The sequence below is a fragment of the Penaeus japonicus genome, unplaced genomic scaffold (assembly GCF_977035675.1).
Source record: "Penaeus japonicus unplaced genomic scaffold, GWHDUDI00000001_assembly GWHDUDI00000236, whole genome shotgun sequence".
NCBI classification, from domain to species: domain Eukaryota; kingdom Metazoa; phylum Arthropoda; class Malacostraca; order Decapoda; family Penaeidae; genus Penaeus; species Penaeus japonicus.
The window spans coordinates 22,501-37,500 of record NW_028234638.1 but is presented as its reverse complement, the minus strand read 5'-3'; the positions used below and the strand labels follow the sequence as shown (position 1 = coordinate 37,500).

Here is a 15,000-nt window from a genome sequence, read left to right as displayed (position 1 = left end):
AAGAGAAGATAGAGAGAGAGGAGGAGGAAGAGAGAGAGAGAGAGAGAGAGAGAGAGAGAGAGAGAGAGAGAGAGAGAAGAGAGAAGAGAGAGGCCAGAAGGAGAAGGTTTGAATGTACTTTCCACTCCCCGTAATGGTATGCAAATATTCTTAATGAAAGGAGAGATATTTCGGAAGTGGAAGGTGATTAATTGTTTTTTTTTCAGCGTTTATTTATCTGTTTATCTTTATGACACATTTGCAAACGCGCACATACTCGCAAACGCATACTCAGACACGCGGTGACGGACATGCATACGGACACACACACACACACACACACACACACACATACACATACACACACAACACACACACACATACACACACACATATATATATGTAGATGAAAAAAGGGAATGATATTGCAAACCATAAAGAAGGAAGAAATCACCCTAGAAAATTATAAAAAAATAAAGAGAAAGAAAAACAGGTCTCGAGCAGAAATACGGATAAGAATAAAACAAAATGAACAATAAAAAAGCTTAAACATGATTTGGGAGAAGACGGTAAATATTTATTCTTTGTTAAATCGGAAATTGTTTTTGGTAGAGAGGTTGAGGGGTGAATAGGGGGGGGGGAGAGGGAATAGGGAGAAGGGGAGGGGATGAAGAGGAAAGGGAAGGGGAGGGGATGAAGAGGAGGGGGAATAGAGAGAGTGTGAAGAAAGACAGAGGGTATGGGGAAGATGGGTGGGGTGGGGGTGGGGGGTAGGATTGGAAGGAGGGGGGGGAGGGGAAGGGGTAGTGCCACTTTCACTGCCTGCTTGTTGCTTGCTCTTGTGTCTGGGCCGCCTTTGGTTATGGTGGTGATGATGGTGAAGGTGGTGGTCACAGCGATGGTGATGAGGATGGTGATGATTATGATTTTAATAATGAAAGTAATGATACTGAAACACATATCCATATTATGTAATAATAATGATAAGGTTTATTAACTATAATGCTAATCATACTAATAGTAATAAACAATGACAATAATGATAATAAAAAATAATAGCAATTAATTTGTTGATATGGATAATATTATTAAGATATCAACATTGTCAACCACGATAATGATACCTCTTGCAATATAGATAATAACTTTTGTTATCATAGTGATCAGCTTCATCATAAATGACCTTATTTGACACATGATATCAACAAAGACAATAACAAAGACACACACACCTGATTAAGACAAAGAAAGCGAATACAGACAAGAACAGCCTCCCTCACCCCCCTCATCCCCTCACCCCCCCATCACCCCCACCCCCTTCACCGAAGCATAGGTCACATGTTAAATGTTAAGCAAGTTTTTATGCCAATAACACGCGCTTCGGACCCGTGTGTGTGTGTGTGTGTGTGTGTAAGTGTGTGTGTGTGTGTGTGTGCGTATGTGTTTGTGTGTGTGAGGGTTATAGTGATGGTGATAGTGAGAATGACAATATCAGTAATAAATGAAATGATAGCAATAGTAAGGATTATATTAGTGATGATAATGGTAAGCCTAGGTATGGTAGTAGCAGTAACACACACACACACACACACACACACACACACACACACACACACACACACACACACACACACACACACACACACACACACAGAAACGACTGTCTGTTAAACCTCCTTGGGTGGTCGTATCTTGGGAGGTCGTTTGACTCAAGGGTGGCCATGGTGGTCGTACGAAAGGGGGTGGGGAGTGGTAGAGGGGTAGGGGGTTACGTGTGGGTTTTGGGGTTAGGTGTGTGTGCGTGTGTGTGCGCGCGCGCGTGTGTGTATGTATGACAACTTGTCTATCTGTATGTCTGTTTATCTTTCTCTATCTGTCTATCTGTCTATCACTATATATCACTTCATCGATCTGTGTTTCGATCTATCTCTCATAGCTGTCTGTCTATCTTTGTATCTATTTAACTGTTTTATCATGTTTTTCCTTCTTTCGCCATTCCCGTCTCCTCCCTCCACCTCCTATCGCCTGCTCCTTCCTCCTCCCTCCTCTTCCCTCCCTCCACCTCCTCTCGCCTCCTCCCTCCCTCTTTTCTTCTCCCTCCTCCTCCCTCCTCCTTCCCTCCAACCCCTTTCGCCTCCTTCCTCCTCCTCCCTTCTTTCTTCTCCTTCCTCCTCCCTCCTCTTCCCTCCCTCCACCTCCTCTCGCCTCATCCCTCCCTCCACCTCCTCTCACCTCATCCTTCCTCCCTCCTCCCTCCTCCCTTCCTCCAACAAAAGAAAACGACTTAATAACAGCCATACTCCTTACTTGTCATAACCCGGCCTCATACCGCGGTCTCTCTCTCTCTCTCTCTCTCTCTATCTATCTATCTATCTATTTATCTTTATTATACCTTTCCTTTCCTTCCTCTCTTCTCTCCCTTTTTCCTCATCCCCCCTTCCACTCCCTCCTTCCCTCCCCCCTTCTCCTTCCCTCTCCTCCCTCCTCCCTCCCTCCTCCTTCCCTCCCTCCTTCTCCCTCCCCCCCCCCCTTCTCCTTCCCTCTCCTACCTCCCTCCCCCTTCATCCTCCCTTCCTCCCCCTTTCCCCTCCTCCCTCCCTCCTCCCTCCTCCCCCCCCTCTTGGGTTGAAATGGAATGAGATTCTTCCTTGTGTCTTTTCAACTCGCCGACACGCTCTGTTTGTTTGTTTGTGTTGTTTGTTTGTGTTGTTTGGGAGTCAGGGATAATGTGATGACGAGCGTGAGTGGGGAAATGAGAAAAGATAGGAAGAAAGGGCTTAGAAAAAGAAAAGAAGAGGATAAAGACAGAGGAGGGATAACAAAAGGGAGAAGAAATAAAAAGATGCGAGTGGAATCATGAGGAGAACAATAATAACAATAACTACAAGATTCCTATTCAGCTGTTAACCCGTCCTCTTCTCCCCCCCTCCCTTCCCCCACCTCCCCCTTCCTCCTAGAAACCCTCTCCCTCATCCTCTCCCCTCCCCTCTCCCCCCTATCCAGACACCCATGCTCCCTACCTACTCCCTCTCCCTTCCTCCCTCCCTCATAGAAACCCTTCTTCCACCCCCCTCTCCTCCCTCCTCCCTCCCACTCCCACTCCCACTCCCATTCCCCCCTTCCCGTCACCCCCTCGTCCCTCCCACCCCCCTCCCTCCCATACCTTCACCCCCTCATTTCATATGCTGAACGGTAGCGGCTGAATTTTAAGAAATAATTTGGAAAGGTGACCGCGGTTGTTTCCCGGTGAGAGAGGGCGTGGGAGAGAGAGAGAGAGAGAGAGAGAGAGAGAGAGAGAGAGAGAGAGAGAGAGAGAGAGAGAGAGAAACAGAAGGAGAAGGAGAAAGAGAAGGAATGTGTGTGAGAGAGAGAGAGAGAGAGAACCAGAAGGAGAAGGAGAAGGAATGAGAGAGAGAGAGAGAATGAGAGAGAGAGAGAGAGAGAGAGAGAGAGAGAGAGAGAGAGAGAGAGAGAGAGAGAGAGAGGCATGTAAATTCGTATCCGGTAGGGTCACGACCACCTCTCACCCTCCCCCCTCCCCTCCCCCCTCCCCACACACACCTGCGATCGTAACGAAGTTGTTATCTTCGTCTTCCCTTTTGTTCGTCCTATTGTCTGGTTGTTCCCTTCCCTTCGTTATCTCTCTCTCTCTCTCTCTCTCTCTCTCTCTCTCTCTCTCTCTCTCTCTCTCTTTCTCTCTCTCTCTCTTTCTCTCTCTCTCTCTCTCTCGTTCTTATTTTCCTTCCTCCTCTTCCTTCTCCTCTTCCTCCTGCTCCTTCTCCTTCTTCTTCTTCTTCTCCTTCTTCTTCTTCTTCTTCTTCTCCTTCTTCTTCTTCTTCTTCTCCTTCTTCCCCTTCCCCTAGTCTAATATTTAGCGAAAATTGATTTAAATCGAATACACAAATAGACACCAAGGGAGGGAAGGAGGGAGGGAGGGAGGGAGAGAGGGGGGAGGAGAAAACACTAAACAGGGACAGTAGATACAAAAGGCAGGTATACTGGAGGAGGAGGAGGAGGAAGAGGAAGAGAAGGAGGAGGAGTAGGTAGAAAAGGGAGGGAGGGAAGGAGGAGGAGGAGGAGGAGGAGGAGTAGGCAGAAGAGGGAGGGAGGAAGGGGGGGAGAGGGAGGACCAGACCCCGGGGGAGGAATAAATAACACACAAGAATACAAAAGCTGAACACATAGGGCCATCAACACCGTGTCTTGCCCACCCAGTGTGTTGCGTTTGGGTGGATTCTCTCTTCTCTTTTCTTTTCTCTTCTCTTCTCTTCTCTTCTCTTATTTCTTTTCTTTTTATTTATTTTTATTTTTTTTCTCTTCTCTTCTCTCGTGTTTTTTTTTTTGTCTCTGTTTCTTTCTAATTTCTCTCTCTCTCTCTCTCTCTCTCTCTCTCTCTCTCTCTCTCTCTCTCTCTCTCTCTCTCTCTCTCTCTCTCTCTCTCTCTCTCTCTCTCTCTCTCTCTCTCTCCAACTCTCCCTCCCCCCATCCCCTCTCTCTCTCTCTCTATCTATCTATCTCTATCTCTCTCTCTCTCTCTCTCCCTCTCACTCTTTCACTCTCTCTCTCTCTCCCTCCCTCTCTCTTTCTCTCTCCCCCCCTCTCTCTCTCTCTCTCTCTCTCTCTCTCTCTCTCTCTCTCTCTCTCTCTCTCTCTCTCTCTCTCTCTCTCTCTCTCTCTCTCTCTCTCTCTCTCTCTCTCTCTCTCTCTCTCTCTCTCTCCCTCTCTTTCTCTCTCTCTCTCATGTTTACTTCCAGATTTCACGAATCAATTTTTGGCAAAAAGTAAAAGGACTTCGTGAGGTTGGAATTTTCGGGTAGCAATTGGGGGAGGGGGGGAGGGGGTAGTGGAGGTCATAGTAGAGGTGGCAGATTATATGATTACTATTCATTCTGGAGGGAGGTGTTTGTATATTCAGTATTGCGTGCGGATGAATAGATAGATAGACACACACACACACACACACACACACACATAAACACACACACACATATATATATATACACACACACACACACACACACACACACACACACACACACACACACACACACACACACACACACACACACACACAGACACACGCGCAGACCCCCAGGCGCACTCCCACGTACACACACACACACGTCCACACGTACACACAGACACACGTACATACACACACACGTCCACACACGCCGACCAGGTACCAAAACACAATCTAGGCCTGTATCAGACACCGCTATCTCACTCGCTGTCAGAACCTAGTTGTATCAGAGTGACTCATCTTGACGCATCACGGGTTGCCTCCTGATATCTCAAGTGGTGGGAAAGGAGGAGGGAGGGAGGAGGAGGAGGGAGGAGGGAGGGGGGAGGGAGGGGGGAGGGGGGAGGGAGGAGGGGGGAGGTAGGGGGAAGGGGGAAGGGGGGAGGTGGTAGGGGGAAGGGGGAGGGAGGAGGGGGAGGGAGGGGGAGGAGGAGGTGGAGGAGGTGGTGGAGGAGGTGAGGAGGGAAGAGGGAGGGAGGAGGAGGGAGGGGGAGGGGGGAGGTGGAGGGGAAGGGGAGGGGGGAGGAAAGAAGAGGGAGGAAGAGAGGATAGAGTATGCTAAAGGAATGGGATTAAGAAGAATTAAAAAAACAAAAAAAAACAAGTCTTCCCATTATAGTTATAACCCCCTACCCTAACCCCCCCTCCCCCACCACTACCACCATCTTTATCCTCCTCCACTGCTATCCTTCTCACCCTATCCTATCCTACCCCCCTCTTCCTCTTCTCACCGCTTCATCACACAACCCCCCTACCCCCATCCACAGCCCCACCCCCACCCTACCCCCACAACACCCCCAACCCCCCACCCCTACCCCCGACGGCGACATTCGAAAGTTCATATATTCTCTCACGAACGAGTCAGTCGCGAGAACGGGCGGATGGGCGGGCGGGTGGGGTGGTGGGCGTACAGGCGGGCGTTCGGGCGGGCGGACATCTCGAGGTGTTTTCGTCCCGGGGAAAGGAAGACGGCAATTAAAGGGCTGGAACAGGTGGAAATCAAGGTCACCTCAGGTCATTTAGGGGGTCATTTGAGGTGAGGTGTGAAGGTTGAGGGTACTTGATCTCTCTCTTTCTCTCTCCTTCCTCCCCCCCTCCCCCTCCTCCTCCTCCTCCTCCTCCTCCCTCTCTCCTTTCTCCTTTCTCCCTCCCCTCCATTCGCCTTGTCACCTCCTTCTTGGCGGTTGTTGTTCATTTCGCTTTACATCCTGTTTTTCTCTTTCTTTTCTCTCTCTCTCTCTCTCTCTCTCTCTCTCTCTCTCTCTCTCTCTCTCTCTCTCTCTCTCTCTCTCTCTCTCTCAATTTCTCTCTATCTATCTATCTATCTATCTATCTATCTCCCTCCTTCCCTCCCTCTCAATAAAATCCTTCAACAAATAAACTCCCCCTCCCTCTCCAACCCCCATCACCCCCTTCCCCCCTCCCCTACCCCTCCCCCTCTCCCCATTCGACGGGAGAGAAAAGTAAAAATCCTTATTTACCGCGAAATTCTGCTATTCATCGAGCCATAACTGTGGTGAATGAAGGTTCCCCCCCTACCCCCACCTCCCCATCCCCTCCCCCACACCTCTTATCCACCCCCACCCCCCATCCCCCAATCTCCCATTATCTGCCATTAGATGCGCTTCTTTGTAATAGTCAAACAAGTGTCCTTTTAAGGCAAACAGATGAATTGTGTTCCGTGTTTGGTATGAGGTGGGTGACAGGTCAATGCACACGCACACACACACACACACACACACACACACACACACACACACACACACACACACACACACACACACACACACACACACACACACACACACACACACACACACACACACACATGTATGTACGTATTATCTATGTAGGCCTACATAATTACCTATACTGATACATCTAAGAAAGCAAGCCTATACATACACACAAACACCTGTACACCCGTACAAACACACACACACACGTACACAAACACACAAAACAAACACACAGAACCCCCCCCACCCCCTACTACCCACCCACACACACACCACCATCACCCTCATCCCTCCCCCCTCACTCCCTCCTCCTGAAGTATCACGAAGGGTGCTTATCTCATTCAAAGCATTGGGTCCATCGGCCTTATTGTCAGTGACAAGGACTGTTTGCTCTCCATTGTCAGTGACTTGACACTCTCTTGACACTGATACAATCTTGAGAGTTAGGGCCTTCTCTTGTGCGTCTTGACTACTGTATTTGTTTTTTGTTTGTTTGTTTTGTTTTACGTATTCAATTATAGATTTACTTGTTTTTTTTTATTCATCAGGTTGTCTGTCTGTCTGTCTGCTTGTCTCTATATTTGATATTTTATCTATCTATTTGTCTATCTGTCTGTCTCTTCAATGTTCCATCTGTCTATCCCTTTGTCTATCTATCTATCCTTATTATCGTTTCTTTTCTCTCTATATCTATCTATACATATGCTCCTTTATTTGTCTACCTATCTATCTATCAATCCATCTATCATGACTCACTCCATAACCGTATTATTCAACCAGTCAATCGAACAAAAAAGAAGGATAAAGAAATTAGGAGATAAAGAGGGGGAAGAAAAGGAAGATAATAGAGAGTAGAAAGGTTATTTTTCTTCCAGACAAAAAAACACAAATTAACCGGAACCAACCCCCCCCCCTCCTTCCCCTCCCTCCCCTTCCCCCCTCCCCTACCCTTATACCCATTCCTTGTTCTCCAAAGCCTATCTGTGTCTTTGTTTTTTCCCTTCTTCTTTCTCCTTCTTCTTCTTCTTCTTCTTCTTCTTCTTCTTCTCCTCCATCTTCCTTCACCATCATCTACTTCTTTTCTCTTCGTCCTCATCCTCCTCCTGCCCCCCCTCCTCCTCCTCCGTGTCCTAAACCTCCTCCTCCTCCTAAACCACCTCCTCCTGAACCTCCACCTAAACCTCCTCCTCCTCCTCCTCCTCCTCCTCCTCCTGAACCTCCTCCTCCTCCTGAACCTCCTCCTCCTCCCCCCACTCCTCCTCCTCCTCCTCCTAAACCACCTCCTCCTCCTCCTCTTCCTCCTTATCCCCCTCCTCCTCCTCCTGAACCACCTCCTCCTCCTCCTCCTCCTACCCCCCCCCCCACCCCCTCTTTGATGTTCCAGAAGGTGTCTCGGTCACTCTCTAATTAGTCCTCCGCGACTTGGCGTTTATGGGTCCATTAGAAGGGAGGTAGGGGGTGGGGGGTGGGGGGTAGGGGGTAGGGGGTGGGGGTGGGTGGGTAGGGAGAAGTGGAGGTGTTATAGGGATGGGGATGGGGGGGTTGGAATGGGGAGGGTGGGAGGGGTGGATTGGGGAGGGGGGGAGGGGGGAAGATGTGGTGCTCGATTTTTTTATTCGTATGTTTATTTTATTTTTTGTTCATGTCTATTTTTCTTTCTTTCTTTTTTTTCTTTTGTTTCATCAATTCTCTTCATCTCTTTATTTTTTTCTACCATTTCCTTCCCTTCTTTCCATATTTCTATTGGATGAGAAAGAATGGGAGAGGAAGACTTAATGCGAAGATACACACACACACACACACACACACACACACACACACACACACACACACACATATATATATATATATATATATATATATATTTATATATATATGTATATATATATATATATCAGAAAAAGGAGAAAAAAAGAAAAATTGAGATACCCCTTTTCCTCTCCACCCCCCCCCCCCCCGAAAAAAAACGTAAATTACACCTCTATGTATAAACCGCTAGGGCTCTACGCCTATCAAAAAAAAAAAAAAAAAAAAAAAAAATCCCAGGTAAACGAAGGTAGCACATGAGACAGAAGGAAGGAGGGGGGGTAGGGGGGTAGGGGGTAGGGTATGGAGGGGAGGGGAGGGGAGGAAAAGGAGAAAAAAGGCAGGGGGAGGGGAGGGGGAGTGGGGAGGGAGGGAGGGAGGGAGGGGGAGAATGAGGCTTCCTATTCCTCAATGCGACCGTGGGAAGATTTTGTCCTCATTACGTATGCTGAAGACCTGACTTATGAGGAAGAGAGAAGGTGGGGGGGGAGGGAGGGAGGGAGGGGGGTGGTAGAGATGGAAAGGACGGAGGGGAAGGGAGGGGAGGGAGGGAGGGAGGGGGAGGGATGATCTGCTATCCAGGTAGCTGTGTGTGTGTCTCTCTCTGTCTCGTTTTATTGTCTTTTTCCTCTTGTCTCTTTTGTGTCCTTTCTTATGGTTATTGTCTGGGTTGAGAGGTGGGTTAGGGGAGGGGGAGGGGGGTCATCTTCTCTTGGTCTCATTTATTCTTTCTGTTTGTCTCTTTGTCGGTCGGTATGTCTATCTTTCTCTTGTTCTTTTTTTTCTCTATCCTTCTTTCTCTCTCTCTCTCTCTCTCTCTCTCTCTCTCTCTCTCTCTCTCTCTCTCTCTCTCTCTCTCTCTCTCTCTCTCTATATATATATATATATATATATATATATATATATATATATATATGATATATATATATATATCTCTCTCCCTCCCTCCCCCTCCTCTGCCTTCCCCTCCCTTTCCCTTCTCCCCCCCCCTCCCCTCCCCCTCCCCTTCCCCCTTCCCTCTTCCCCTTCCCTCCCCTTCCCCCCCCTTCCCCTTCCCCTTCCCCTTGCCCCTCCCTCCTCTCTCAAAGGGAGAAGTGGGGAAGGGCGGATTGAGAGGGGGGGGGGTCAGAGGTAATCCTGAGACCCCGGGGTGGAGGGTCGGGTACAGCTTAAAGTCCTAAACGTTGCGTAATCCTTAAATCTACAATGCGGATTACACGGGCGCGAACACAGGGGCTCTCAGGGGAAGGCTCAGGGGGTGGGTGGGGGAAGGGGGTGGAGGGAGGGGGTGAGAGAGAGAGGTTTATGTAGAAGTATTTGAGTGGTTTATAACGTTCTTTTTTTTGTCTGTTAGTTAATGGTATCGTTGGTATTGTGCCCGGCTTCATGGGCCTGCTTGATTTGTTTTGATTAAATGTTTGTGTGTATATATGTTTCATGATGATTTCCTCAAGTGCGATCTGCCGCTGGTTCCACGCTGACCCGGTTCTCCTTTCTCCCCGCAGGTGAAGATCTGGTTCCAGAACCGCCGCTCCAAGTACAAGAAGCTGTACAAGGCCGCCCAGAACGGTCAGCTGCCGGGCGTGGACGCGGCTGACATCGCGGCTGACCTCGGCGCCAACCTCGCCCAGATGGTGAACGGCCCCGAGTCCCCGAGCTCCCCGGCGCCCACCGAGCACGCCCACGAGCACCCGCCCTCGTCGGTGGGCGGCGGCGACGGCAGCGGCCCCCTCTCCCCCCCGCCTGAGCACCAGGACCGCCCACAGTCGCAGACGCCCACCGTGTCCAGCCACGGCGCCGACATGAGCACGCCCATGATGGCCGGCGCCCAGCGGGACATGATGGTGTCGCCGCCCGTGGTCACGCCCAAGGACATGGCGCCCATGAACGCCGCCGCCGCCATGGTGGCGTGCGAGCAGCAGAGGCGCGAGCAGCCGCCCATGATGCACCCGCACCACCAGTGGGACCCCGCCCACTACATGTCCTACTGGAACCACTACGGCGACATGGCCGCCCACCAGATGAACCACCAGATCATGACCTAAGCGGCCGCCCGCCCCGGCGACGGCGCCCGCCTCACTCGTTGCGTTGGATTTTCTTGTTTGTTTGTATGTCGCGCGTGGGGGGGAGCCCTCTTGTTTTTGTTGTTTGGTTTTGTTCCGCTCTCCTCCTGCCTTCCTCCATGCCCTTCGCCCGCTCCTCCTCTTCCTCCTCCTCCTCCCTCTCTCCCTCCCTCCCTCCCTCCTTCCCTCCCTCTCTGTGGGAAGCGAGGTCATGTCACCGGGACCGATCGAGGGCAGAGGTCAAAGGTCGCAGGAGGACGAAATGACGAAGAAGGAGACGAAGAAAAAGGAGGAGGAGGAGAAGCAGAAGAAGAAGGAGCAGAAGAAGAAGAAGAAGAAGAAGAGGGGTAGGAATAGAGGTTTAACGAATGAGGAGGAAGAGGAGGGAGAAGATGACATGAAGGAAGCAGCATGAGAGAAAAAGGAAGGAAAGGAGAAGAAAGCAGAAGGTTCTTTGAGACCTCAGAGAGAAGGGGGAAAGAAGGTCTTCAGAAGATGGTTCAATTGACCTCCCCCCCCCCCACATCTCCCCTCCACTCTCCCCTCCCCCCACCGTGTTTGATAACGGGGAGGCAAGTGTTTCTCCCCTCCCCCCTCTCTCCCTCCAACGCCCTGGGCACGTGGAGGCACCCTCCCCCCTCCACCCCACGCCCCTCACCCCCCTCCCAACATTCCAGGGTGACGCCCATATGTGCGTATGTATGTCTGTATGTACACCAATCAGTTGGTGGTGCATATTTATTCGAGAAAATAATATGTGTACACACACGCACACACACATCTTATGAAGAGATGCTCCATGTGCGTATTCAGAAGCTGGAATTCCATGTACGTCTTTGTATTAAAAAATGGAGAAAAAAGCAAGAAAAAAAATGTTATGGGTGCGGCATGTGCACTTCTCTATCCTCCCCCCACACCCCCCTCCCCATTCGACCCATCCCCTCCCCTCCCCCTACTGCCAGATGGTGCAGTGTGTAAGACTTAATCCGTTTCATTTTAGCCTCTCCTACAAACCCCCCTCTCCCCTCTCCCCTCTCTCCCCTCTCCCCCCGCCCCCCTCCCTATCTCCTCTCTCACCCATCTTCCCGCCCCCCTCCCCCCTCCCCCATCCTCACCTCCATCCTCCTCCTCCTCTTAACCAGCTGGAGTTGTTGTACAAACGCTCATCTTAAATTCAGCTGGTTGTCTGACTTCATACTTGGTGCTGTTTGTACTAAAGGGAGATTCGTCTGTTTGTCTGTCTTTCTTTCTCCTTCTTCTTCTTGTTGTTGTTTTTATTTTTTTTTTCTCTCTCTATCTCTTCTGGGGTTGTATGTACGTATGTAAAGTGTTCTGTATGTACGCAATCACATCTCTTTCGGTCAAAAGTTTGGAGAATGTGAAGAAAAAAAAAAATAAATAAATAAAACATACGACATACATTCCCCTATCTCCATCTTTCCTTTATTCCCTTCTTCCACCTTCCCCTCTTTCCTTCCCTCTTCTCCTTTCCATCTCTCCTCCTCTCCCTTCTTATCCATCTCCATCAACCCCCCCTCCTCCTCCTCTCTTTTCTCCATCTCCCTCCGCCCGCCCACCCCCATCTCTCCCCTCTTTTCCACCTCCCCCTTCCCCCTCCCCCTCTCCCCTCAGCACCAGCTTCCCACCACCACCTGTCTAGTTAGAGCACAGGTGGCTTAAGGGGGTTGGCTGGCTTTGTATAAAGAAATAGACCTATGATGATTTGTGGGTAGCGTGTTTGCGATTTAATGATGCAAGTTGGTATCACTGTATAGACTTTACGATGTTGTTCTTTGATGAATCATGTTGTTGTTCTCTTTCTCTCTCTTTCTCTTTCTTTCTCTTTCTTTCTCTCTCTCTCTCTCTCTTTCTCTCTTTCTCTCTCACTTTTTTTCTTTCAGTCTTTCTTTCTCATGCATTTCCTCGCTTGATATCTCTCTCTATATATTCTTTTATTTTCTCCCCCTCTCTCTCTCTCTCCCTCTTTCTCTCTTTCTCTCTCTTCTTCTATCGTGATAGTGCATGTTGTATTAATGTTTGTGTGCAATACTATAAAAAAGCAACTGAGAATTTCTGTCTCTCTCTCTCTCTCTCTCTCTCTCTCTCTCTCTCTCTCTCTCTCTCTCTCTCTCTCACTCTCGGCTATGTATGATTATTATCGATAACACAGATAAAGAAATGTCAATTCTTTGGACGGCTGGAACTTTATATATTGTAAAAACAAAAACAAAAAAACAACAACAATGTAGTTTTCCAAGTTTACATTTCTCGTTATCGCCCTCTCTCACTCTCTCTCTCTCTCTCTCTCCTCTCTCTTTATCTATCTATCTATTTCAATCTATTTTCTTAAACCTTCAGGCAATGAGATAGAAGGTTTCTTTTTGATATTGAAGTTAGAAGCCCCCAGTTTGATTATAATTCTCTGAATGATGTAAGAAAAGTGGCCTTTTTTTTCTTTTTTTTTTACTATTTTGTTGGATTTGTCTTGTGAGATTTTATGTTTATATATATATATGAAGGAATATATATATAGATTTTTTTTTCTTTTTGGTTCTTCACATTGGAATGAAGAAGAGTTTATCCCTATGTAAAGGGAAGTGAAAAATGAAGAACAAAAATATATGCCCCCTCTCCCCCTCCCCTCCCCCCTCCTTTAAGTAAAAGGGGGGGTGGGGGAGGTCATGTTTTAATCTTATATTTATTTTTATTCATTGTAATTGATTTTAACAGCGAGCGGTTTAATCTCTGTATATAATGTAACATATGTATGTGTAAATAAACATCTGTATAACTTAATTTTCTTAAGAGCTTTATTTATCAAAGACCCTTTTATTTGTTTTTGTTTTTTTATTATTTATTTTTTGTACTTTTTGTTCACTTTTTGTTTGACTTTTTGAATTTCCAAAAATCAAAAATGGGTTGAGAATCTTTTTATGATTATTTCCTATTTTTGTCACACTAGTAATTTCTTTTCAGTTCTATAATAAAAAAAGAAAGAAAGAAAGAATTATATATTGATACTTATGACAGGATGCATATATATCATAAAATCAAACAAAAAATTGACAAAATGATACAAAATGGTATACAAAACCAAAGAAAAAAGCAATAAGTATAATGAAAATGTTTGACAACAATGAAGATGATAAAGAAAACATGTGGAGTATTATTTTTTATGATGCCACATTCTAAAAATATAAGCATGAGGTGTACATATGCAGTCGGAAGCAAATGTACAGGGGAATTAGACATAGAGCAACACTAGGAAAGAAACGCACACACACTCTTATACACACACACACACACACACACACACACACACACACACACACACACACACACACACACACACACACACACACATATATATATATATATATACAATATATATATATATATGTATATATAATATATATAATATAATATGTATGTATGTATGTATGTATGTATGTTGTATGTATGTGTGTGTGTATATTATATATATAAATATATATATATATATAATATATATATATATATATATATATTATATATATATAATAGATAGATAGATAGATAATAGATATAGATATAGATATAGATATAGATATATATATAATATAGATATAACTATATATATATATAAATATATATATAATTATATATAATACATATATACATATATATATATATATATATATAATATATATATATATATATAATATATATATAGATATATATATATATATATATGTGTGTGTGTGTGTGTGTGTGTGTGTGTGTGTGTGTGTGTGTGTGTGTGTGTGTGTGTGTATATGAACACGTGTGTGTATGAAAATTATTAGATAAGGTAAAATAGCAATACATATAAATCATTCTCTAAATGAAAATCGGAAATACTGCGCAGAAAAAAAAACTAGAAAATATTCTCAAATAGAAACGCGCTACAAATGGTAGTAGTAATGATGATGAGAATGAGAATGATAACAATAATGATGAGAGTGATAATGACAATGATGATGATGAGAATGATGATGGTGATAATGATAACAATAATGATGAGAATGATAATGATAACAATGATACTGATATTGATAATAATGACAATCATAATAACAAATAATGAGAAGGATAATACTAATGGTAACATCAACAATACTGATAAAGATCATAACAGTTAGGATAATGATGATGATAATTAACATAATAGTGATGATAACAACATTGATAATGATATTGCTAATGGTGTTAGTAAAGAGAAAAAAGTAATAAGAAGAAAAAATAAAGAAAATATTAATAATCACAATGATGATAATGATGATAACGATAATGATAACAGTAATAAACACAATGATAACGACAGTACAATAATCAGAATAGCAATGAAATTGAATAACAATGAAATTGTGAT

General features: G+C 45.9%; 1 protein-coding gene across 1 annotated transcript in view; it reads left to right on the top strand.

Moving 5' to 3' along the window:
• Positions 1 to 13,406, top strand: part of LOC122263356 (homeobox protein DLX-3) — a 20,291-nt gene extending 6,885 nt beyond the window's left edge. Inside the window, exon 3 of the mRNA XM_043031752.2 lies at positions 10,053 to 13,406. Coding sequence (XP_042887686.1) covers positions 10,053 to 10,592 — 540 coding nt within the window. The 3' untranslated portion in view covers positions 10,593 to 13,406. The remainder of the gene's footprint in view (positions 1 to 10,052) is intronic.
• The last annotated feature ends 1,594 nt before the right edge of the window (positions 13,407 to 15,000 follow it).